At 38.0% G+C, this 25,514-nt stretch overlaps 1 protein-coding gene across 2 annotated transcripts in view; it reads right to left on the minus strand.

The window, feature by feature from the left end:
* LOC102830049 (fibroblast growth factor 14-like) overlaps positions 1 to 25,514 on the minus strand; it is a 978,820-nt gene that overhangs the window by 226,898 nt on the left and 726,408 nt on the right. For both annotated transcript variants that reach the window (XM_006846669.1, XM_006846670.1), the window contains exon 3: positions 19,135 to 19,238. In XM_006846669.1, the coding sequence (XP_006846732.1) occupies positions 19,135 to 19,238 (104 nt within the window). The remainder of the gene's footprint in view (positions 1 to 19,134; positions 19,239 to 25,514) is intronic.

A 25,514-nucleotide genomic window follows, 5' to 3' on the forward strand; every position in this document is an offset into this window, starting at 1 on the left:
CTGTGGTACATACACACAATGGAATATTATGCTACCTTGAAGAATAACAAGGAAGCTGCAAGCCACTGCATAACATGGATAAACCTAGAGGACATTAAGTTGAGTGAAATTTGTCAGTCACAAAAGGAGAAATACTGCACAGGACCACTACTGTAAAAATCTAAGAAAAAGAACCCATACTAAAGGGGAGGGGGATTCTTTGCTAGTTACCGGGATGTACGGTGTGGGGTGAGAGGAGGGAGGGGAAGGTGGAGTACAGAATAGGGACTAGACACAGCATACTTGGGTGCTAGGGAGGGGGTACTACACAAGAAGAGGGAGGGGAATGGAAGAACAAAACAGATGGAAAACAGGAGGGAGGGGAAGGTGGAGCACTGAACAGGGAATAGACACAGGATAGTTTGGGTACTAGGAAGGGGATACTACACAAGAAGAGGGAGGGGAATGGAAGAACCAATGCAATGGAAAACAATTAGTCATGTTTTCATGGGCTAAGTGGGACAGAGGTAAATAATGATGTATGCAGAACGTTGAAACAACAGGGCTCTGGGATACAAGGATTGAGACATGGTTGGCATGGGGAAAAGGGGGAAAATAAGGTTAAGATGCTTGGCTGTCTTTTGCATCTTGGTTTCCCTGGCATAGCATTATAAAATACACACTTAAAGGGGAGAGAAAGGAATAGCCAGACATATCACCATAGAAAGCTTGTAAGTCCATCTTCTGCCTATAACTGATTGAATACCTAAAATGGGGCTACAACATGCCCAGTGAAGGAAGCTTCCTGCAGAGCCTCTGCATTACAAAGACCATTGGTGGAACCCTGAACCACATCCAGAATCTTCTGAGGTGGGAAATTTCCACTTGAAAGGACAAGCAGACTAGCCTGGAGTGGCTAGAAGAACAGAAGATATTTCTTGAAAGAAAGACCGACAGGAAAAATACAAAACAATATAGGCACTCCAACTGATACTACCTAAACAAGCAAGTTGCCCATCCAGGAGACATCAAGGCAAGTGGTTGGGTCCCCTCAGGGCAAATCCCTTTCCTAAGACTAAGACTCAATGGGAATACATGCTCAGATTGGTGACCACGTTTGTCACTGATAAGGGGAAGTGAGGGAAAAACAGCAATGAAGCTCTGAGCTAAGCCCTACGATGTTCAATAGACTCCTGTGAACCCAGGTGGAGACTTGGTTGGCCAGCAGTGTGGCAAGACCTGGGGACTCTTGAGCCCAGAGTTTGTGACATAGCCACAGAGGACTAGAGTGGAGAGTTAAGCGAACAGCTTATAAGAAGAGAGGGCATATGCACAAGAACACTCACATTTGCAGATACTACTCACTTGACCTAAGGAGCTCTGGTAGCGTAGTGGTTACGAATCGGGCTGCGAACCTTAAGGTCAGCAGTTCGAAACTGCCAGCTGCTCCGCGGGAGAAAGATGAGGCTTTCTACTCCCGTAAAGATTTACACCCTCGGAAACCCTGTACAGGGTCGCTATGGGTCGGAACCGACTCGACGGCACTTAACAACAACAACAACAACTCACTTGACCTGGCTTCAATGACTGGATGATCAGAGCTCAACCAGAAGAAGAAAGAAGAGGGAAAAAAGAGTAATCTGATACAATTTGATGAACTTGACCTACACCTACGGATGCAGTAGCTCAAAAGAGGGAACAAATCTTTATGAGGAGGATCATTCCCTATAAAGATGACACACGAAGAAAAAAAAAAAAAAAAACCCTCCTTACACAGAGTAGTCAGGGATGGGCAACTTGGACACTGGCTACCCAAAATGTGGGGGCTACAAAGGCAAGAAGTGACTGGCTTACAAGCTTTCAAGAGGGACCTAGATCTAGAGAGCACAGAGGAAGGTAAAATCTCCACTGAGTAGTATCCAATCTGTCTGGGTGGGCTGATGAAAGGAAATGGGGATAGGTCTCTTGTGATACAATAGTGAATAATTGTTATCGGGACTGATTGTGAGGGTTGGAAATGTAAAGGTAGACGTTTTGTAGCAAAAGAAGGAGTGCGATTAACTTTGCAGTCTAGGAGCGGAGATCCCTGGGACCATTAAGGGAGAAGAGCAGAGAGCAGGACCCTACCCAGAGAAGCAGTGATGCCAGAGATGGAGGCAGAGACGATGACGTAGAGAGAAGGAGCAGCTGGGGACTTTGGACCCAGAGAGGGCGAGGGGCTGTGTGCTGACTACCAGGAGGCAGGCTTGCAGGGTATACCCTTTGGTTGGTTGATGATGCATGGCGGGGATTGTAACCATGATGAGGAAACTTTATGGAATAATTCTAACTAATCTGTTCTGTTAGGGTAGCCATGAAGCAGTGGGTTTGGTTTGGTTTTGGTTTTGAGGTCATTTCAAAGCCTCAAAACATTTTGTTTCTTTTCAGCCACTGCTTCTATTGCAACAACAAACACCAAGCAATTATAATACCTCTAAGATGGCACAACAGTTAAATTTGGCAGTTTGGATATGCCCAACAGCACCACAGGAGAAAAACCTGGCAGTCTGCTTCTATAAAGCTGATGCATGACAAAATCCTATGGGATAGTTCTACTCCGTTACATGGGGAGCCTAGAAAACCAATGTACCAGCATCTAACATACTGCATGAAACCTCTGCACCTGCCAGGACATGCATATTAACACATGGTTCATCTGTCTTCATTGCTATGGTGATCACATTGTAAAACTAACATCTAAGGAAAAATCATTGTTACAAAATCATTGTTGTTGTTATTTTTAAGTGCTGTCAATTTGATTCCAACTCATAGCAACCCTGTACAAGGTTTCCAAGGAATAGATGGTGGGTTTGAACCGCTGACCTTGTGCTTCACAGTCCAGTGTTTTTCCTACAGTACCACACCAGGAGTCCCATAGAAACCTTTTTTAACAATGAAGTCAAAATGCAAGGCTATTGTTTATCAACATATTCTCCATCTAGGTTTGCATATTTCTTGAGGTGAGTGGCTCTGTGGGTTAATGCACTGGACTGCAAAGTCGGTTTGAACTGCAAGTTTGGCAGTTCAAGCCTACTAGCCACTCCTCAGAAACCCTATATAAGGTCGCTATGAGTTGAAACAGACTCAAAGGCACTTAAAACCAACAATAACAATCCTTCCCTGCTATGGCGCTATAGTCCTGGTGTGGTGTTGTAGGTTAACCACTTAACTTCAAGGTAGGTTGGAACCACAAGGTCAGCTGTTCAAACTCATCAACTACTCCTCAGAAACCCTATGCTATACAGGGTAGCTAGATTCGGAACCGACTCGACAGCACTCAACAACAATAAAATGCTTCTCTGAAGAATTCTGAGCTCTTCTCTCTGTACCACTTCAAAAACACAGTCTTAGCTTTCACTCTGGACTCAAACCTTGTTCATTCTCAATGTTCTTTGAATTTGGGGCGCAAACAGAAGTCTTAGGGGTCAATATCAAGATGGTAGGGAGAATGGGGTAAGGTTTCCTAAAGCAAATTTTATAGAACTGCTCTTGCTACCCCTGAAGAATGAACAGACACAGGGTTATGATGAAAACAAAACAAAACAAATTCCTTGGTACAACTTTTCTGGCACAATTCTCATCAATGCAGCTTTCTAGTTTCTTAAACTTCTTCATAATAAACCCCATGATTATCCTGTATCCTTCAAGAGAATCTATCAAGATTACCTCTTTGCAACTAAAACAAAACAAAACACAGTCACGTAACTTCTCTGCCTCAAATTTAAGTTGCCCATAGAAGCTACTGTTTTGAATGAACCTTTTATTTGAGAACATGCCAACAAGACTCAAGCAAGTGTGTTTCTAACAGAACTTCTCTGCAACCAGTTAATGATCACAGAGACATGTCTGAACACACTTTGTTTGGAATAAATCCATTAAAGCATGAACTATAACTCTAGCGGCAAATGTTTTTCATTTACCCTCATGCATCCTTGCTTAGCAATGCATTCTGTACCTTTCCAGGAACTTGTATTCCAAACTTACTGCTGTTTGTTTGTTTTTTTGTTTTAAGATTAGCCCCTGACAGTCAATGAAATCCTAAGTAATTCAGACAATATATGGCATTCCATAATGTTCAAGAATCTCTTAAGGCTAATATTCAGTTTGTATTGAACTTACATCTATACAGATGATAAGTTTCATGACACCAGCAACTATGTCTGTTATTTCCACCATTATTTTTCTATGGGTTGGATGAATATTAGGATAGAAATGTGGATAATATTACCAGTCAAATATTCATCATTTTTAATATCTAATATTACTATAATTTTAAAATCAGTAGAAACATTGAATACAAAAAAATATACTGAGTATTATCACCAAGGGTGTAATTTTTCCAAGTTTTAGTGTCCAATATATGAAGTAGAAAAGACATCTAGTTTTTCCAATAAAGGTTAATATAGTTCTTTCTCTGGAAAAAGATAAAAGCAGTTTCCATATTTTTCACGATTTTTTTACACACATTCTTTTCCTTTTTAACGCATATGTGAACTTAAGAAATGGGGTTGAAAGTATGGAGGCTACATTGAGGGCACTGAGATAGGCTCAATTCGGTTGGGAGCCCATGATGAACTAATGGGTCAGAGGAATCTATGGGTCATAAGCTTCTCTGCTTCATGCGATTCTTAGAATAATTGACAAGTAGTTCTCATACAACCCTACTTTCAAAAGTGGGAAGCAGGATATTTCTCTAAAGGTAAAATAATCAGACAGAAAACCCATCAACTCAATTTGGGTAGTTGTTGCATTTTTGTAATGAGATCTTCATGTACATAAAGAAAGTACAACTTGGCTCCAAATTACAGAATCCATTCATTATTGCTTTGTTATTAAGGCCAATTCATCATTCACCGTAAGGCATACTGGTTTTCTTAATATTATATATTCATTTAGTATTTTGCAAACAATGGGATGATTAATTCTGAAATACTCTTTCAACCATCATTCTAGAATGTTTCTTCAATAGTCTTTGGAACACCTTACACAAAAAAATCTCCTTCACCATCTACCACATACTCACCACATGCACAATTATAGATAAAATCAATGTAAACATGTCCATCAAAGGTAAATATTGCTACTATTTATGGAATTTTATCAAATTTTCACCCCCAGAAAAAAATAATTTAAAATTGTAAACTACAGTGATGCTATGTATTTTTTAAAATTTCCTTGAAAGTAAAAGGAAACATTACAACAAAGCATTTTGTTATTATGTGAAAATATAGTAACTATGAAGCCTTTTCTCGTTATTATAATTATTAGTAATGTTCTTACTTTAAAATATTCACATTTTAGTGGTATCATTTACTAAAAATCAGGGTTTACTTTATAACAACAAGATTCTCTCTTAAGGGGAAGACAATATTACTATTCATCTCATTAATGCAAATATGGCCATTTTGGAATGCAGACATTGCATATCCAAATTCTTTCTCTCTGGTTTTATCATGCTGTTTCAGGAAGGAAATGTGTAAATAAATGCTTTTCTGCAATTCTAACTAGGGAAATAAATCAACTCATAGCTTCTTTGCTGATTCTCAATGATTATCAGTGGAGAAAAAATTATATATGACATGCATAATAAATAACATGAACATGGAAGCACTCAAGGAATAAATTAATAAAATTTGTTATGGAAATTGATTCCACCTTAACAACAATCAAGTCAAGAGCTATGCATTGAAGACTTCCTACCTGCATATCCTTACTATTATGAGAGTGATTGGAAATATAAACATACATAATAAAATCAAAGATTCTGACAATAGACAATAGGTAGAAACCTTACAATTCATCTAGGCAAGCTATTCTTCAAATGACTGACACCTATATATTGAACTTTTATTTTAAAAAAACAACAACACACAGGATTTTTCCCTTTCCTGAATTCCCATAATATACATCACAGTGAGATGGATTGGCACACTGGAAGCAGCATTGGGCTCGAACGTAGCAACAGTTAAATGAGGTTGGCCCAGGACCAGTCAGTATTTCTTTCTGTTGTGTATAAGGTTGCTATGAGTCAGTAACGACTCAATGGCACCTAACAACAACAACAATAAAATCAATTTACAGCATGCCATAAATATTGAGTGAAGGAATAAATGAATGTACTAAAATACAAATATATACCAAGAGCTTGACTCTTCAGCCTATATTTAAGCTGTAATTACATTGAACAGAAATGTTTCTCTATACATTTCTTGCAAACATTACTATTATTATTATAGTAGGTAAAATGTTATGATTTTTTCAGATCATTAGTTTTACATTCAACAAATCATAAACTTCTTTTCATTTTAATAGATTGCAATCCCTTACATGTAATACCAGTTATTCCATTTCTTCCCAGTGATTCCTGTTTGATATAATTAAGAAATTTGTATAAGGATGGGTCCAGATAGGATCAACACACTTTCTATACAGGACATGAAAAAGGAGCACAAAGTGGGACTGTCTCTTGCGTTGAACACCAAATCTGCTTACTACTTAGGAGAGAAAGAGGAAGTCTCCTTTCTTCCAGAATTGTGACTTGAATCAAAGTATATTTTCATTAGTGAATTTTTTAAGCATCTTTAAAGCCTTCACTTTTATATTATTGTTGTTAAGTGTCTTCGAGTCCATTCCAACTCACAGCAACCCTATACAGGGTCTCCAAGGAGTGGATTTAGGTTTGAAGCGCTGACCTTGTGATCTAGTGCTTATCCTATAGTGCCACACCAGAACTCCAGATAGGTTAATGTTGAAAACCAGCTCTGGACCCTGCCTTCAATAAAGCAGGAGGTCTCCTGCCCCATGCTGGTAATCTCGAGCAAATTATCCCTGAATTTCTACCTAATATAAATTACAATTATTTTTTTAGGATTTCAAACCAGTCATAATTAGTTTGAACTTTAACATCTAACCTTGCTTTTATTTTCCCTTATGTTCTCAAGTCTCAGCAAAATTCTTGCCTTTCCCTATATTATCTTGGACTGCATAGGAAATCTTTCTGTCCTATTCCTTTCAGAGATTGAGAGGATTAAGTGAGAATTTTGCTCCATGCACCTCCTCAAAGGTCAATAGCAAAGGATGAGAACTATTCATGGTCATGTCCTTTTGCTTAATTCAAGAGGTTCAACCAAGTCATGCATTTGTAAATAATAATTAAAAGAGTAATTGGTAGTAAACAAATATAGAAGCATGTAATCTCAAAGTCAAGGGTTGTGAGAAAGTGGCCTAGATCTGTGCTTATTAAAGTGTGTCCTTTAATCACCTGCACTAGAAATGCTCCTGATTCATCTTCAAATGCTGGTGTGTGAAGCATGTCAGACTCACTGAATTGCAGATTTGGAATCTGTTAGTAAATGAAGTCTGGATACCTATAATACTACCTGAACAAGCTTTATGTACAGTGAGGTTTGAGAATCATTCTGAGATGATCTGAAGATCTGTTACTCCCCCTTCTCATATTATTAATATCACTTATTAATAAAAAAATCTTAAAGTCTTGCCATTGAGTGGATTCCAACACATAATGATCCTACATGGCAGACTAGAACTGCTGCATAGGATTTTCGAGAGTGTAAATCTTTATAGGAACAGAAAGCCTCCTCTTTCTCCTGAAAAGTGGCTAGTGGGTTTGAACTACAGACCTTGTGATTAGCACACATAACTGACTATGCCACTATGGCTCCTTTACATAAAGATGCAAACTCTGAAATTAACTCAGTCCTTAACTCTGTTATCCATCATACAGGTTGCCTCAACTGATGACATACACATAGGGATCCTGAAAAATACATTAGAAAACTTTCTCAATAAGTCATGATTTAATATAGTTCTTTCTAATATTTAATTTCATCCATACTGCCATTAACTGTTCCATTTCCTCATCATTTTGTCCAATACTCATGCGGAAAAGGAAACAAGCACTATCCATCATGAAATATTCTTTATCTGCACACTATTCTTTTTAAAAAATTAAACTTTTTATTGTGATTTGATAGTTTATGAGCAGATCATCAATTTTGCGTCAAACAAATCATATACTCTGTCTCACAGCAATGATTCCAGGGACCATCAGTTAACAGTATTGACCTCTACTCACTTTAACATTGTATCCTCCACCCCCACTCCATATCTCCTTCTACCTTTATCAATTCCCTGGTAACCCCTCTCTTGCATATTGGCTTCCCTGTCACTCATGTTAACATGTGTCTGCCTTCTCGCCAGTTAATAATTTTCCCTCTCCACCTTCCACCCCGGTAGCCATCATAGATTGTTTCTCTTATCAGGAAAACTTTTTCTTAACTTTTCACAACAATGGTCTCATACAATATTTGTCCTTTTGTGATTCACTAATTTCACTCAGCATAACGTCCTCCAGGTTCATCCATGCCATGAGGTGTTTGGTATATTCTTCATTGTTGCATAGTGTTCCACTGTGTGCATGTACCAAAGTTTGCTTAACCACTCTTCTGTTGATGGGCATTGAGGCTGTCTCCATCTTTTTGATGTGTCTCCTGTAGACAGCATATTGAAGCATCCTGTTTCTTATCCATTCTGCTCTCTCTGTCTCTTGACTGGTGCATTTAAACGATTTACATTCAGTGTAATTACCAGTAGACATGAATTGATTGCTGTGTAATTTTTTTTGTGGTGTTGCTGGTTTCTTTGCTCCACATAATTATCTGCACTTTCATTTTGTTTATGGATTTTCTTTGCATTTTTATTTCTATTGTGCTAATGTTTACTAAATCTTTTTGATTTTCCTCCTTTTTAATTTTTATGTGCAGGTGTATTCATTTTCTTTGAGGTTACTGTGCAATTTTTTAATGTTTTTCATTATTTAAAACAATCTGGCATATTATTAAATCTGGCTTCCTTACCTTTATTTTAATATATGATTTATTATGAATTATGCGATAGTTTACATGGGAAAACATTAGCTTTACATTCATCCTGTCGTATATTGTTTCATTGCCATGGTGACAATGGCCACCATACATCATCAACCATCCAAAGGGTATACCCTGTAAGCCCGTCCCCCAGTAGTCAGCACACAGCCCCTCTCCCCCTCTGGGTCTAAAGTCCCCAACTGTTCCATCTCTCCACATCATTGTCTCTGCCTCCATCTCTGGCATCACTGCTTCTCTGGGTAAGGTCTCACTCTCTGCTCTTCTCCCTTGATGGTCCCAGGGACATCAGCTTCTAGACTGCAAAATTAATCACTCCCCTACTTGCTACAAAACGTCTACCTTTACATTTCCAATGCTCACAATCAGTCCTGATAACAATTATTCACTATTGCATCACAAGAGACCTATCCACATCTCCTTTCATCAGCCCCGCTTAGACAGATTGGATACTACTCAGTGGAGATTCTACCTTCCTCCATGCCCTCTGGATCTAAGTTCCCTCATGAAAGCTTGTAAGCCAGTGACTTCTTGCCTCTGTAGCCCCCCACATTTTGGGTAGCCAATGTCCAAGTTGCCCATCCCTGTCTACTCTGTGTATGGAGGAGTTTTTTTTCATTTGTCATCTTTATAGGAAATGATCCTCGCTGTAAAGATTTGTTCCCTCTTTTGATCTACTGCATCCATAGGTATAGGTCAAGTTCATCAAATTGTATCAGATTACTCTTTTTTCCTCTTCTTTCTTCTTCTAGTTGAGTTCTGATCATCCAGTCATTGAAGCCAGGTCAAGAGGGTATTATCTGCAAGTGTTCTTGTGCATATGCTCTCTCTTCTTATCAGCTGGAAGCTTAAGTCTCCACTCTAGTCCTCTGTGGCTGTCACTGACTCTGGGCTCAAGAGTCCCCAGGTCTTGCCACACTGTTGGCCGACCAAGTCTCCACCCAGGTTCACAAGTCTATTGAACGTTGTAGGGCTTAGCTCACAGCTTCATTGCTGTTTTTCCCTCAGTTCCCCTTATCGGTGATGAACATAGTCACCAATCAGAGCATGTATTTCCACTGAGTCTTAGTCTTGGAAGGGGGTTTTACCCTGAGGGGACCCGACCACTTGCCTTGATGTCTCCTTGGCGAGCAACTTGCTTGTTCTTGTAGTAGTCAGTTGGACTGCCATTATTGTCTTGTATTTTTGCTATCGGTCTTTCTTTTAAAAAGTATCTTCTGTTCTTCTAGCCACTCCAGGCTGGTCTGCTTGCCCTTTCAAGTACAAATTTCCCACCACAGAAGATTCTGGATGTGGTTCAGGATTCCACCTATGGTCTTATGTAATGCAGAGGCTCTACAGGAAGCTTCCTTCACTGGGCACACTGTAGCCCCATTTTAGGTATTCCAATCAGTTATAGGCAGAAGACAGACTCACAAGCTCTCTATGGTGATATTTCTGGATATTCCTTTCTCTCCTCCTCAAGCGTCTATTTTATAATGATATGTCAGGGAAACCAAGATTCAAAAGACATCCAAGCATCTTAACATTACTTCCTCCCTTTTGCCCATTCCAACGATGTCTCAGTCCCTGTTTCCCACGGTCCTGTTGTTCCTCCCTTGCCTTTTGGAAGTTCTGTATGTACATTATTCCTTCCTATTGCTTTGTTATTGGCATTAAGTGCCTTCAAGTCAGTTCCAAATCATAGAGACCCTGTATAGAATTTTGGAGGCTTTTGAACAATTTCACAGGAGCAGAAAGCCACCTCATTTTCCTGTGGAGCAGCTGGTGGGCTCTAACGTAGGACCTTGTGGTTTGAAATCCAGCATTTATCATATAGAGCCACCACATTCACCTTTTGCTTTATAGATGATTACATTATATGGAAATACCTCTGATTCCCCATATTCAGTCTTGTAGATTAGTCGTACTACAAATATTTCTATACCTAGATTCAGTTCTGGGTGGTACTGACATATATGGCAACCTTAGGTTATTGTTTGTTGCTGCCGTTTCTCAGTCCACAGAACACTCTTTAGGATCTTTAGTAAAGTTACTCTGGTCATTGCAAATTCCTTTCATTTCTGTTTATCAGGAAATGCCCTAATTTCACCATCATATTTGAGGAACAGTTTTACTGGGTATATGCCCAGAACCCAGTCCTATCGGTTCTCCTTCAAATGTAAATGTTCATTTTTTTTTTAAATTTTTCCAGAGCTGCTCTTAGGATTTTTCTTTGTTCTTGATTATAGAGAGCTTGATTATGATATAACTTAATGATTTTCTTTTGGGATCTATCATGTTTGCAGCTCATTCAGTTTCCTGAATGCTTATCTTCTTATCATTCATGATATTAGGGAAGTTTTCTTCCAACAAGTCTTTGACAATTTTTTCCTTGCTTCTTACTGTTACTTCCTCTTCATGGTGTCCTATATCACTCTTAGGATTTCTTCAGATTTTTTATTTCTTTCTTCTGATTTTTCTTCTAATATAATAGTACTGAGTGAATGGTATTCAAGCTCACTAATTTGTACTTCCACTGCTTGGAATCTACTCCTTTGCCCTTTCAATGTATTGCCCATTCCTGAGATCTTAGTATTAATCTGGATTTGTGATTTCAGCTTTTATATTGTTTCAAAAATTCCATTTATATAGTCTGTTTTTTATTGCAGTGTTTTCCTGAATTCTTTCAAAAGATATTTTTTTCTGTTTTCCTTGCTTTCCTCGATCTTTCTATTAATCATTTGAAGGTACCTAAATATCAGTCTTTTGAATTATTTTTCAGATAGTTTCATTAGCTTTTCATCCTCAGAAATGTTTTCTGGCTCTGCAGCTTGGTCATTTGCTGGAGCCATTCCATGATATTTCTCCATGTGAGTTAAAATTGTCTGTTGTATCTGAGGCATTGGTGATTGTATGTTTCATGTCCTTAGTTTCTTACCAACTGTCAACTGTGGATATAGCTAGAGAATAGAATCATGGATACCACTCTTGTTAGCCATTCCTGAACCTCAGGTTAGGGCAGGTTTGACTGCTGCTGATTGATGTCTATCACTGATCAGGTGGCATAGAAATTGGTATTGGTTCTTGTCCCATGGGTGGAAGAGCAAAGGGTATGGTTGTGGCTGGGCTGTATGGGCTTAGTTGTTGTCTCCTGTTGAATGGGAAAGAGATAACCCCTCCCTTACACACATAAAAGAGAACAAGCAAGGAGGAAATAGTAGAGAAAAGAGGAATTAAAAAGAAACAGTAGCCAGAAAACATGAATATAATAACTATAAAGACAAAAGATGAACAAGGAAATGGATCTATAAAAGAGAAAATAAAAGAAAGAAATTAAGATAATACACTTAGAAATATCAGGGAGAGGGAAGATGAAAAGAGAAAAAACAAACCCCAAAGAAAACAACAGTGTAGTTACTGGTCCCAGAGAGAGAAAGTTCTGAGGCATTCCTTCAATCCAAGGAGCTCACAAGATGGGTACAGGAGGCATGTGTTCCTGGCCCTAGATGGAGTTCCTATTGGCCTCAATGTTATCTATGTTCACAGTACTCCATCCAGAAGTGGTTCATGAGGTCCTTGATGGAGCTGGTTTCAGTGTCTGTTAGGACCACAGCGCAGCTGGGGACAGGAAGATTGGTGAAATGCTGGTCCTGTGGCTCTTCTGGTTCTGTAGGTCTAGACCTGAGACTGCCTAAATCTAGGCATCATGACAGGATACCAAAATGGGGCACCAAAGTGGCACAGGAGGTCTCTATCTCACAATGGTATGTCTCAGAACTCCTAAAGAACAGGGTCTGCACTGGGGATGGATGAGGGTGTGAGTTGACCACATCTTTGTTCACCATAGGAGAGTGAGAAAAAAGAATCACACCTTTCCTGTCATCTGGGTATCTCTGCTCTGCCAAGTCATCTTCTGGTGCCAAGCCTGCCAAACCAGCCATTCAGTAGTCTGTCTCCTTCTCTCACTGCCCCTGCTCAGTTCCAGCTCCTAGCAAGCACTCAGATCACTTCTCTAACCTTTTGTCTGAAGTTCAAGGTTCCAGGATTTCCCCGTTTCTGTTTCACTCAGTGCCTCGTATCCTTATTGCAGAGGGTCCATGTAGAGTGTCTGCCTAGTCTGCTGTCTTGCTAGGAAGGCCTATCTGCACACCATTCTTGAGACATCCCTTAGATTTGTTTTTTCCATAATCAATGAGCTTCATGATCATACAGCAGCTATTACTGGAGTCCTGGTATAGTGCTGTAGGAGAAGCACTGTTCTTTTAACCACAAAGTCAGGAGCTCAAGCCCACTAGCCGCTTCTCAGAAACCCTTTACAAGGTGACTATGAGTCAGGACCGACTCAACAGTACTAATCACCAACAACAACAATCATTAAGGAAAAAAAAAAAAAAAACAGAATCAAAACCATGGCCACTGAATCAATTCGAATCAACCCTATAAGATAGTGTAGAACCCCAAAGAGTTTCCATGTCTGTATTTTTCACAAAAGTCGACATTCATACCATCCTCTTGCACAGCAACTAGTAGAGAGCAGCTAGTGGGCTTGAATTTATGACATTTTGGTTAGCAGCTGAGTGCTTAACCTCTGAGACACCAGAGCTCCTAATAGTTATCCATTTAGTTACAACCTACCTGGATAGCCTATAGGCAAACTTAGCATGCCCCATTTTGTTGTAAACCCCTCCTCCTCCTGGGTTTTGCTGGAGTCAGCAGTATGTCACAAGAAGTCATGTGACAGAATGAGCAAATGACAAGACTCCCCCAATTGTGACTTGCTTCCTCTTCTCTCTTCCTCTCATGTTCTCATATGACCTCTTTGCCTTTTTCTCTCTCTCCCTCATGTTACCTACTTTCATTTTTCTATTGCTGATTTATATTACTTCTTCTCATTTTCATTATTTTGTTCTTTGTTTTCATCCTCTCAAACTCTCTGGATCTTTTCAACTCTCTACACCAATTCTTTCTGTTATCTTTCATAAAACAACATGGTAATTTAAATAGCCTCAATGAAATTTTATTTCTTTTTATTACCCAAAATTATCCTAACAAATGAAAAAGTGAGATGTTTCAGATTTTAATTTTACCAGAAAGATTACTTAAAATGAATTATATGTACTTTAACATTCACATTGGCTTATCAATGCTGATTCCTTCTGATCAATGACTCCAAATAGAATAATATCATTCCTGCCTTTGTCATAATCAACTACATTCTGGGCAGTGATGTTCAGTGTCATGGTAATTAGATGAATGCTAACTGTGGAAATTAGTTTTAATAAGAAAATTATCTAAAGCACTATGTTTGCTTCCTTATACATGATCTTAAGCCAAAATACCAAGAAGCATATGTATCCAAATAAGTCATAATTTGGAAGGAACCAGAGGGAAAATTAAAGGGAAGGGAAATATTTTTTTAACCACAACACATAAAGCTGTAAAATATGCCATCATTTGAACTTGTGTGACCATTCAAAAAAAACCAAATAGAAACATTATGACTTGAAACAAAACCATGTTAATAAATATGTGTATAATTTAATTACAAGCCATAATTCCAATGAAACACACATAAAATATGCATATGTTAGAAATATATATGTTTGTGAATTCTCAAAAGGTGTGAGATATAATATCTGTACCCAAAAACAACTTTTAGAATAAAGGATTATTAGAATAATGATACTTGAATAACTATTTCCAATTTAATAAACTTTCTAAGATAAAGAAACGGATTCATTAAAAGGGTAGAAGAATGAAAGAGAAAGGCATGGACAAATTTCTCATCTTCAAGGTTCTCCTCTGGGTTTCCAGATGAGCATGAGGTCCTGCTTTGCTAGCTTTGCCTCTTTGCTTCCTGAGTTCACATTGGAGGAAAAAGTGTTTGGGCCCTGACAGTGCACTTCTCAGATGCTGCTGAAGCCCTTGTTTCCTCTGTGATGGATAACGATGACCAATGACAGTCACTGGAACTCTGATAAATTCCATGCACTAGTCAGTACCTAACTCTGAGGGAGAGGAGTGTGGCATAAACCATCTATCGGCATCTAGACAATCTGCTGAAGCTGGATGTCCAAAGATGTTCAAAGATAAGACAAGCTCCAGGAATGGGCACAGAAGTCAAACAATACTCCATTAGCACAGTGTTACGGGTAATCAGTTTTTTGAGTGATTGTTAGAAAAGAAGATAAACAGTTTCAGGTATTCTCCTATTAGGTTTTACACTGTGATAATATACATTTCTGTGTCTCCAATTCAATAATGAAGAGATATATAAATGCCAAAAGGAAAACATTCTTTCAAAGCCATGGACCCTAAAAGATGACATACAGTTAATGACAGAGTGAGGAAGGGATTCTGAAGTTTTTCTGTCTAGTGTAAACTTAGAAGAAAGCTGAGGACAGACTGCAAGACAAGTAAGAGACCCTGCAGGCACAGAGAGAAGGAACAGCCAACTTTATAGAGTAATTCATGAAAATATTCCTGAAAGTTAGGATTTTAGGATCAGATTATCTCAAGATTTAGGGTTTCTGGAAAACCCTATTTTAAACTATATTATGCTTATCTTTTTTCTTTAACTAAAGAGCATTTCCTCCTTGTACACATATTCATCGCATACTGTTAAAGTTTGGTGAATTGATGTCAGTATACAGAGACACCAAATTCATCACTGGCACCCAAAAACTCAGGGGAGTCTGTGCCGAATGTAGTCAACTTCAATTTAGAGTAAGTGAAGGTAGGCCAAACAGAATGCTTTTGCTTGTTTATTTACTCAATGTTGGTTTTAGAGTGTGGGACTATGCTCACTATCTTGGTCTAAAGCTACCATCATCTCTTCCCTGGTCTACTGCAACAATGCTCACTTTCTTTTCTTAAAGATTATTTAAATTGTCTAATTCTTTAACAAAAATATTTAATTATCAGTCTCTGTTCTATGACCTGACAGTTTGCATTCCAACTTCAAGCAAATAGTTTATTTCTGACATTAAATGTCTTGCGATACATCAGCAATCAACATATTACAATCATTATAACCATAAAAATACATGACTATTATTATATTATAAAAAGGTCCCAGAGGGAACAAGTACCTTCAGCATAGAAGTGAGATTATCTATCACTCAGTGACTCCATATGATGCTCAGAGAAAATTTTCTGACACATTAGATATCTTGATGACAATGATTGGATGGCAATGATTATTCTTTAAATACAAATGGAGTAACATACACTTCAGATCAAATCACTGACATTATTTTTCATTAATGTAATTCACTTAGAGTGAGTCTTTTACTGCATACATTCTAAATCAATAAATCCTCCGTATAATTGGTTATATCAGACACTAATTTACAGTGTATAAACTTGAAGCTGACATTTTTAAAGTGGGCATAAGCTTGAAGCTTACTATATAATTCTCCATACTGAAATCTTTAACAACATTTTTCTTCAAATTTTACTTGACTGAGATTTCCAGTCAAGTTCAAAACTTCTTAGTTGTGTTAAGAAAGTTCATCACGTTGTTACTGTTGTCAAGTGCTACTGAGTCCGTTCCAACTCATAGCGACCCTGTATAGGATTTCTGAGGAGCGGCTGGTGAGTTTGAATTGCAGACCTTGTGGTTCAAACCAATTTTAGGGTCAAGTGCATATCCTATGGTGCCACATCAGGACTCTTTTAATTTAAAGGTCAAATGTTAAGTGTAATCGTTTTCAAGAATATAAAACATAGTGTATATAATACCAAACTTATCTCTGACAAATAGAGTTTTCTTTCATTTCTATTTCTTTATCCTAAAATTACCAAAGAAAGAGATTATGTTTCAAAGTACATTTCTTGATATTTGCCCTAAAATTAATTTTATTCCCTAGGTGAAAATTCCCTGAAGATTTTCATTATATCATCATGTGTTTATAAATTCTACTTAGAATAGGTGCCAGACCACATTATGAAAATGTCTGGCCTGTGAAAGCAGTATATTAAAACAGTTAAAAGTAAAGATGTAAAAGCTCATTAACAGCCTGCAATATGCAGATGACACAACCTTGCTTGCTGAAAGCAAAGAGTACTTAAAGCACTTAGTGATAAAGATCAAAGAATACAGCCTTCATTATATATTGCACTTCAACATAAACAAAACAGAAATTCTCACCAATAAACTACATAACGATAAATGGAGAAAATACTGAAGTTGTCAAGGATTTCATTTTACCTGGATTCAGTCAATCAATGCTCATGGAAGCAGCCATCAAGAAATCAAATGACTTATTCCATTGGACAAATAGACAACAACAGACCTTCTTAAAATATCAAAGAACAAATAAATATATTACTTTGAGGACTAAGGTATAACTGACCAACTGACCCAAGCCATGGTATTTTCAATCATCTTATATGCATGTGAAAGCTTGCAATGGATAAGGAAGACCTAAGAAAAATCAATTCATTTGAATGCTGGTGTTGGTGAAGAATATTGAAAGTACCATGGATTGCCAGAAGAACAAACAGATCTATCTTGGAAGCAAAGCCAGAATACTCCTTTAGGAGCAAGGATGGTGAGACTCCAGCTCTCATTCTTTGAACATGGTATCAGGAGAGACCTGGTCTTGGAGAAGGATGTCAAGCTTGGTAAAATGGAGGGTCAGCAAACAAAGCTGTGGCTACGACAATGGATTCAAACATATTAACAACTGTGAGGCTGGCACAGTAGCGGACAGCACTTTGTTCTGTTGTGAATGGGGTCACTATGACTCAGAGTCGACCTGATAGCACCTAACAGTAACACATAAATAAAAGACATTTCCTTCATTAACATAAATATACATATTTAAATTTACTCTGACATCAACATATATACTAGTGCACAACAAAGCGACACAAGAGTCATCAGAAACAGGAAACCAGAGGTGGTCATGACAGATACTGCATAGAATGAGTTTTAGGCTTCTAAAAAATTTCTTGGAGGGAAAAGAAAGAAACATAAATAATAGAACTGCTAAATCAATAAGATTCACTTATATATGAACTAAGGCATCATTAGAAAATGATATTATATCTATCACTTTTTCCTAAAGGGGATAGGGAATTATACAATTCAATGCTGCTCACAACATGTTGCATATTTATCTTGGGCAACAGAACACAATCTAAATAATACGGGAACCACTTCTATAGGAAAAGCCTTTAAGGAACTCAGACAGGTTAAAGATAACAAGAGCTTGTGCCTGTGAGGGGTCAGGATGGGAGTTATTGCTTGCATTGTCTGTTTTTTTTACAAGAATTCCCAAATCTGCTGGGGGGGAGGGGGGAAATTGATCACATTTTACCACAGGCCTCCAGCAATCTGTCTCCTTAAGGGGTGTGTGTGTTTATGTGTATACAGATGTAGCATATGTGTGTGCAATTTACATATATGTGCATGTTTACAGATAATTTTACTGTTGTTTTTTAACAGCAAAGTTTTAGGGAGTTTACAGAGTTTTAGGAAGGTCGGCATGCAAATTCAAATAAGAACATTTGTTTAAGAGACCAAAAGTTTCATTTTTATCAATATTATCAATTTGGACTCAAGGGATTCCGGAAAGAATTACTTTCATCTGTCTCTGTTGCTTGGACATGTGGCAGAAATGAATTATAGCTGCTATAATACATGGATGTGAGACAGCACATTGTAAATGCAAATCATTTGTGAATTTTTAGTAAGTATCCATGTTAGGCCATCTGGGTGGAAATGTGCTCAAGTTCTAAAAACACTAACACAAAACAAAGTGATTTGTTTAGGTATACATGAAATATATACTGTTGTATTAGAAACAGTCCTTTTTCCAGTAAAATGTTTGGCAATTCAAATTCCTATTTTTAAAATAAACTTTTTTTTCTTAGGATCCGCATTTCTTTCTCTTTCTTTGTAGAATAAACGTTACTAGCAATTGTTTAACACAAATGCATTTCTGAATAGAAATGGAAAAGTTTATATTAAGGCTAACTCTTGAAATTGCTCTATTTTTTATTTCAAGCTTCTTGATATGACAAATACACCATTTCAACACACAGTGATGTTAGTCTATTCTGAGCTGTTCTCCGATTCATTGCACCGATGAATACATTTTAGTAAAGACTGAAGTAAAACACACAGGGTGGGTAGACACAGGACTTTATGTTTTTGTTGCTGCTGCTGCTGCCATTTCACAAGCAGCAAAGGCAGGATCCGTGTCTTTTGTGCATTACTTACTGATGGGTAGAGGTAACCTTCTCCATTCATGGCGATATATAGCCCCGTCTTCACTCCCTGGATGGCAACAACCCGCAGTCCCACTGGTATGAGGTTGAACAGTGCTGTAGAGACAAACGTGGTCTGTCACAAACAGGCAGCGGAAGGAAAAGACAATCGTAACTTCTTCTTCTCATTTCTTTTATTTATGAAACAACATCTCTTTTACCCTCGTTCAAGAAGTTCAAAAAACTTCTATTTTTCTTTGTAATTAAGAAGCTTCTGCTTTGAGTATAATAGCACTTCAGCTTTTGTGCGCAAATCGCCCTAGCCTGCTAGCCAACAGCTCTCTGAAAAATCACTGGCATAATAAACAGAACCAAGTCTGTGGTAATGATTCTAGTATCACGGTCTCTGAAGCCATTTGATACCAAAAGAAATCAACTGTGAAAATTCTCTAAGAATTTATCCTCATCTTTTGTGGGAATAGTGAAGTTCCTAATTACAGTGTGATACAGACTAGAAGCTAAAAAGTCAACCCCAAAACTAAATTAGTCTTGCAAAACCAACATGATAGCCCAGAAACACAAATGAAAAAGATGTGTATATGCCAATGTGTTAAATTTATAGAGAACTAACCAAATGGATGGAGTCTAGGTGTGACTCTGAGGGCTAATGTGCTGGACTGCAAGGTCTGTTGTTCAAGCTCACTAGCCACTCCTCAGAAACCCTATACAGGATCGCTATGAGTCAGAACCAACTCAATGGCATTTAACTACAACTAAATGGATGACTTTTTTTTTTTTTTTAATTATTCTTCAGTGAGCAATTATGTCATAGTTGAAGATGTGGGCTGAGGAATGGTAAAACAGCATTTAATTTAGAAAGCTGGCCATTCGCTCTTTGGAGCATTCATAACTTGGCTTCCATGAAGGCAAAGCTCTATGTATTTATCTTACATTTAACAGTTCCTATGTGGTTAGAAATGGACTGGTATTGGCCATTTTGAATCTGACCACCACATGGTTTACTATGCAGGGAAATGACAACTTGAAGAGGAATGGTGCTGCATTCATCGTCAAAAAGAACATGTCCATAGCAGTCATGAGGTACAACGCTGTCTGTGATAAGATAATATCCATACGCCTACAGGGAAGCCCAGTTAATACCACTATTATTCAAATTTATGCACCAACCACTAAAGCCAGTAACGATGAAATACAAGAATTCTAACAACTTCTTCAATCTGAAATTGATCAAACATCCAATCAAGATGTATTGATTATTACTAGGGATTGGAATGCAAAGGTTGAGAGCAAAGAGGAAAGACCAGTAGTTGGAAAATATGGCCTAGGTGATAGAAATGATGCTGGAGAATGCATGATAGATTTCTGCAAAACCATTGATTTGTTCATTTCAAATACCTTCTTTAGACAGCATAAAAGATGACTATACACATGAACCACACCAGATGGAATACATAAAAATCAAATTGACTATATCTGTGGAAAGAGACGATGGAAAAGCTCCATATCATCAGTGAAAACAAGGCCAGCAGCAGACTGTGGAAGAGACCATCAATTACTCATATGCAAATTCAAACTCAAACTGAAGAAAATGAAAACAAGTCCATGAGAGCCAAAATATGACCTTAAATATATCCCACCTGAACTTAGAGATCATCTTTAGAACAGATTTGATACATTAAACAGTAAAGACCAGAAGAGTTGTGGGATGACATCAAGAACAGTATTCATGAAGAAAGCAAAAAGTCATTGAGAAGACAAGGATGAAGGAAAATGTCAAAATGGATGTCAGAAGAGACACTGAAACTTGCTCTCCAGTATAGAGATGCTAAAGCAAATAGAAGACATGAGGAGGTCCAAGAGCTGAACAGAAAATTACAAAGATCAGCTTGAGAAGATAAAGCCAAATATTACAATAAAATGTGCAAAGATCTGGAATCAGAACACCAAAAAGGAAGAACATGCTCAGCATTTCTCAAGCTGGGGGAACTGAAGAAAAAATTCAAGCCTCGACTTTCGTTATTGAAAGATTCTCTGGGCAAATTACTGAAAAATGCAGAAAGCATCAAGAGAAGATGGAAGGAATACACAGAGTCACTGTACCAAAAAGAAATGGTTCATGTTCAACTGTTTCAAGACATAGCATATGATCAAGAGCCAATGATACTGAAGAAGGAAGTCCAAGGTGCATTGAAGGAACTGGCAAAGAACACGGCACCAGTAATTAATGGAATGAAAATTGAAATTTCTCAAGAAAATTCAGTGGCTCAGGAGGCACTTACTCATGTCTGCCAAGAAGTTTAGAAGACAACTATCTGGCTGACTGATTGGAAGAGATCCATATTGGTGCCCATTCCAAAGAGAGGTGACCCAAAAGAATGCGGAAATCATCGGACAATCTCTTTGTTATCCCATGCGAGTAAAGTTTTGCTAAAGGTAATAAATAAAGAAATGGCTATAGTCATACATTGACAGAGAACTTCCAGAGGTTCAAGCCAGATTTAGAAGAGGCTGTGGAATGAGGGCTATCATTGCTGATGTCGAATGGATCTTGGCTGAAAGCAGAGAAATACCAGAAGGATGTTTACCTGTGCTTTATTGACTATGCAGAGGCTTTCAATTGTGTAGATCATGACAAGCTAAGAACAACATTGCGAAGTATGTGTATTCCAGAACACTTAATTGTGTTCATGAGAAATCTGTACCTGGACCAAAAAGCAGTTGTTCAAATGGAACATGGGAACACTGAATGTTTTAAAATAAAGAAAAGGTGTGCAACAAGGTTGTATTCTTTCACCATACTTATTCAACCTGTATGCTGAGCAAATAAACTGAGAAACTACGTTACATGAAGGAAAACATGGCATCAAGATTGGAGGAAGAGTCATTAACAACCTGCGATATGGAGATGATACAACCTTGCTTGCTGAAATTGAAGAGGACTTAAAACCTTTACTGATGAAGTTCAAAGAGCACAACCTTCAGTATGGATTACATCTCAATGAAAACAAAACAAAAATCCTCACCACGGGACCAATAAGCAACATTCTTATCAATGGAGTTGAATGGATTGAAGTTGTCAAGGACTTCATTTTTCTTGGATCAACTATCAACAGTCACAGAAGCAGCAGTCAAGAGATCAGACAACGTATTGCATTAGGCAAATCTGCTGCACAAACCTTTTTAAAGTATTAAAGAGCAAAGATTTCAGTTTGAGGACTAAGGTGCGCCTGACCCAAGCCATGGTGTTTTCAATAACCTTACATGCATGCAAAAACTAGACAGTGAATAAGGAAGATCATAAAAGAATTGATGCCTTTGAATCATGGTGTTAGAGGAGAATGTTGAAAGTGCCATGGGCTGCCAAAAGAACCAATAGATCCATTTTGGAAGAAGTGCAGCCAGAGTGCTCCTTAGAGGCCAAGATGGCCAAACTTTGTCTCTCAAACTTTGAACATATTGTCAGGAGGGGCCAGTTGCTGGAGACAGATATCATATTTGGTGAGGTGGAGGGTCAGAGGAAAAGAGGAAAACCCCCAATGAGATGGATTGGCCAAGTGACAGCATCGATGGATTCAAAGTGTGTCAACAGTGGTGAGGTTGGCCCAGGATTGGGCAGTGTTTCGTTCTGCTGTGCATAACTATTACTATTGGTCGGTACCGACCTGATGGCACTTAGCAACAATAACAATGTGGTTAGAATGTGTGTAAATGTGAGCACTGATTTCAGGGATTTCTTTGGTGCAGCGAGCAGCTTTATGGCGTGGGACCTAGAAAAGATTCTTATTTTGTTTATTATACATTTAAGATCAATATTTGATTGAAAATAAATCATACCTGCCCCTGTCCCAGGACTCAGCAGTGTTTTGTTCTGTTGTGCATACGGTCGCTGTGAGTCAGTGTCAACTCAACGGCACCTAGTAAGAACAACAGCCCCTGTCTGAGAACCTGAAAGTCCATGTGTTTGTTGGTTTGGTGTCAGGGAAGTGTCCATTGCTCTTTCCTGTATTCCCTCATGCTACCACTCCTCTGTATGATCATCATTTCAGCCCTATCCATCTGTTCTCCCAGAGTAGCAAGAGGAAGGATGCAGACAGCCCTCAGCTGGGACCACCATGTCAGGGGCACCAGGAGGCAAGAATTCTTTAAATGAGCACACCTCCATGGAGAGAATAATATTTCAATAACTTAGTTTTTTTTTTTAAAGTCTCTTTGGGATTGAAGAGTATGTAACTTCACAGAAATGTGAACTTGCTTTTCTGATTTTCATCAATTGTAACACAATTGTGTTCATGGAGAAAGTCTGTTCTTTTTCCTGTTTTAATGTTCTATGTGCAATAGTTTTCTATTCTGCTCTTCTAATTACATCCTACTTATGACAAGTTCACTCTCACTTTTCATGGAGTATTTCCTAGTGTGAAATCCTAGTGTGGCCCTGCAGGATAATGTACTGGACTGCAAGGTCAGTTTGAACCACAAGATCAGCAGTTCAAACCCAGAAACCACTCCTCAGAAACCCTATATAGAGTAGTCACTATAAGTCAGAACCAACTGGACAGCACTTATCAATGACATTTCCTAGTATTAGAGCACAGTGGATTCAAAGTTAAGCACTGAACTGCGAACCACAAAGTCTGTGATTCAAGCCTGACAGGAACTCAGTGTGAGAAAGATGAAGCTTTCTGCTCCCACAAAGATTAAACAAAAAACAACAAACCTCGCAAACCCTATAGAGGTGTGTTATGAGTCAGAACCACCTCAAAGGCACTTAACAACAACCAAATTGAATGTCAAGAATGTTTTAGAGTTTTTTAATATCTTTATTTTATAAAAAATATGAATGAATATCAAAATAAAAGGGGGAAAGTACTCAATTCTATCTTGAAATCTGGCCCTTGTCAATATATAAAAAGTTATTTTAATAGATTTTCACACAGTACACAGGTATTGCGCATGTTGCTATAACAAGACTCATATGATGACTGTTCATTGCGGGTGGTAATGGCTGTTGATGGTTTTGAAGATTTTATGCAGATAGAGGGCTGCTTCTAACTACCCACATGCCATTAGCTGCTCCCACACAAGCCTTCCTTGAATTTACGTTTAAACAATAGGCCTGTACCAGAATGGACATTGATAGCACAAAAATATGAATCAAATGTATTAAAAAAATACCTTAGGTCTAAACCCTCAGCTCTATTTCACTAAAATGAAATCAAATGACAAAACTGGGTACTTTGACTGATATCTGTGGGTCAACTTATTACATAATTTTAAATGCCTGGTATAAATTGTGTTCTACTTAATTCTCTAAAACATTTTTTTTTAAAAGAGAGTGGAGATAGTTGCATTATTACAAGTTACTGATTCCAAAATCTCAAGACATTTGTGGAAGAAAAATGATCAAAGGAAAACGTCAGCCAAAGGCCATCGGTAATGATCCCTGGAAGATTAGTCAGGGACAAACATAGGTCATTGAATATTACCTTTCACCTAATGCAAACTCACACTGAACTGTTTTCTGGGGCTTTTAGGGGCCTAGTCTCAAATATACTCATAGAAGAATAAGGCTGATTTTGCCTATTTCTGTGATTCAATATTTAATTTGTATATAAAGGGGTTATTGCATATTAAGGAGTACCTGGGCCATTATAATGCTCAGTGTGTTTTGTGTGTGTTTGTGTGTTTTTTGTTTTTGTTTTTTTTTGTTTTATGAGACGAGGGTATTTCCTCTATTGTCTAGTCTGCACAGCTTGTCTATCTTACATTCAGAAAAGAAGAGCCATATAGGTCAGTTTGAACTTCAAGGTTGGTGATTCACACTCACCAGCCGCTCCTTGGGAACCCTATACATAGCTGTTATGAGTTGGAATTGACTTGATGGCACGGAATAACAACAAAATGGCATTTGTAGAGAGTGCAGGAGAAAAAATGAGACTTAATGCTCCAATAAAGAATTAAAAACCTAGGAAACTCTATATAGGGTCGCTATGAATTAGAATTAACTTGATGGCACCTCACAACAACAACAGTGGTATTAATAGGAGACATATATACAATACAGTCGAGATGGAATCATCCTAGGAGACAAGTTCATTGTGAATTCACCAAAATGAAGTAGTCTGGGGAACAGGAAAAATTGAGATGATAATAAAAAGTGAGCATTCTAGGGGAATTTTCCCAGGATTTTGGCTGATATGTACACGTACAAAATATAAACTATTACAATTTACAGAATGATTCTAACAGGTAAATCAAGACAGTCACTGTAACCAACAGATCTGTGTTGTAAGAAATGCAGCCAGAGTGCTCCTTGGAGACCAGGATGGCCAAACTTTGTCTCTCATACTTCGGACATATTGTCAGGAGGGTCAC

This window comes from Chrysochloris asiatica, unplaced genomic scaffold (genome assembly GCF_000296735.1).
Source record: "Chrysochloris asiatica unplaced genomic scaffold, ChrAsi1.0 scaffold00029, whole genome shotgun sequence".
Classification (NCBI taxonomy): Eukaryota; Metazoa; Chordata; class Mammalia; order Afrosoricida; family Chrysochloridae; genus Chrysochloris; species Chrysochloris asiatica.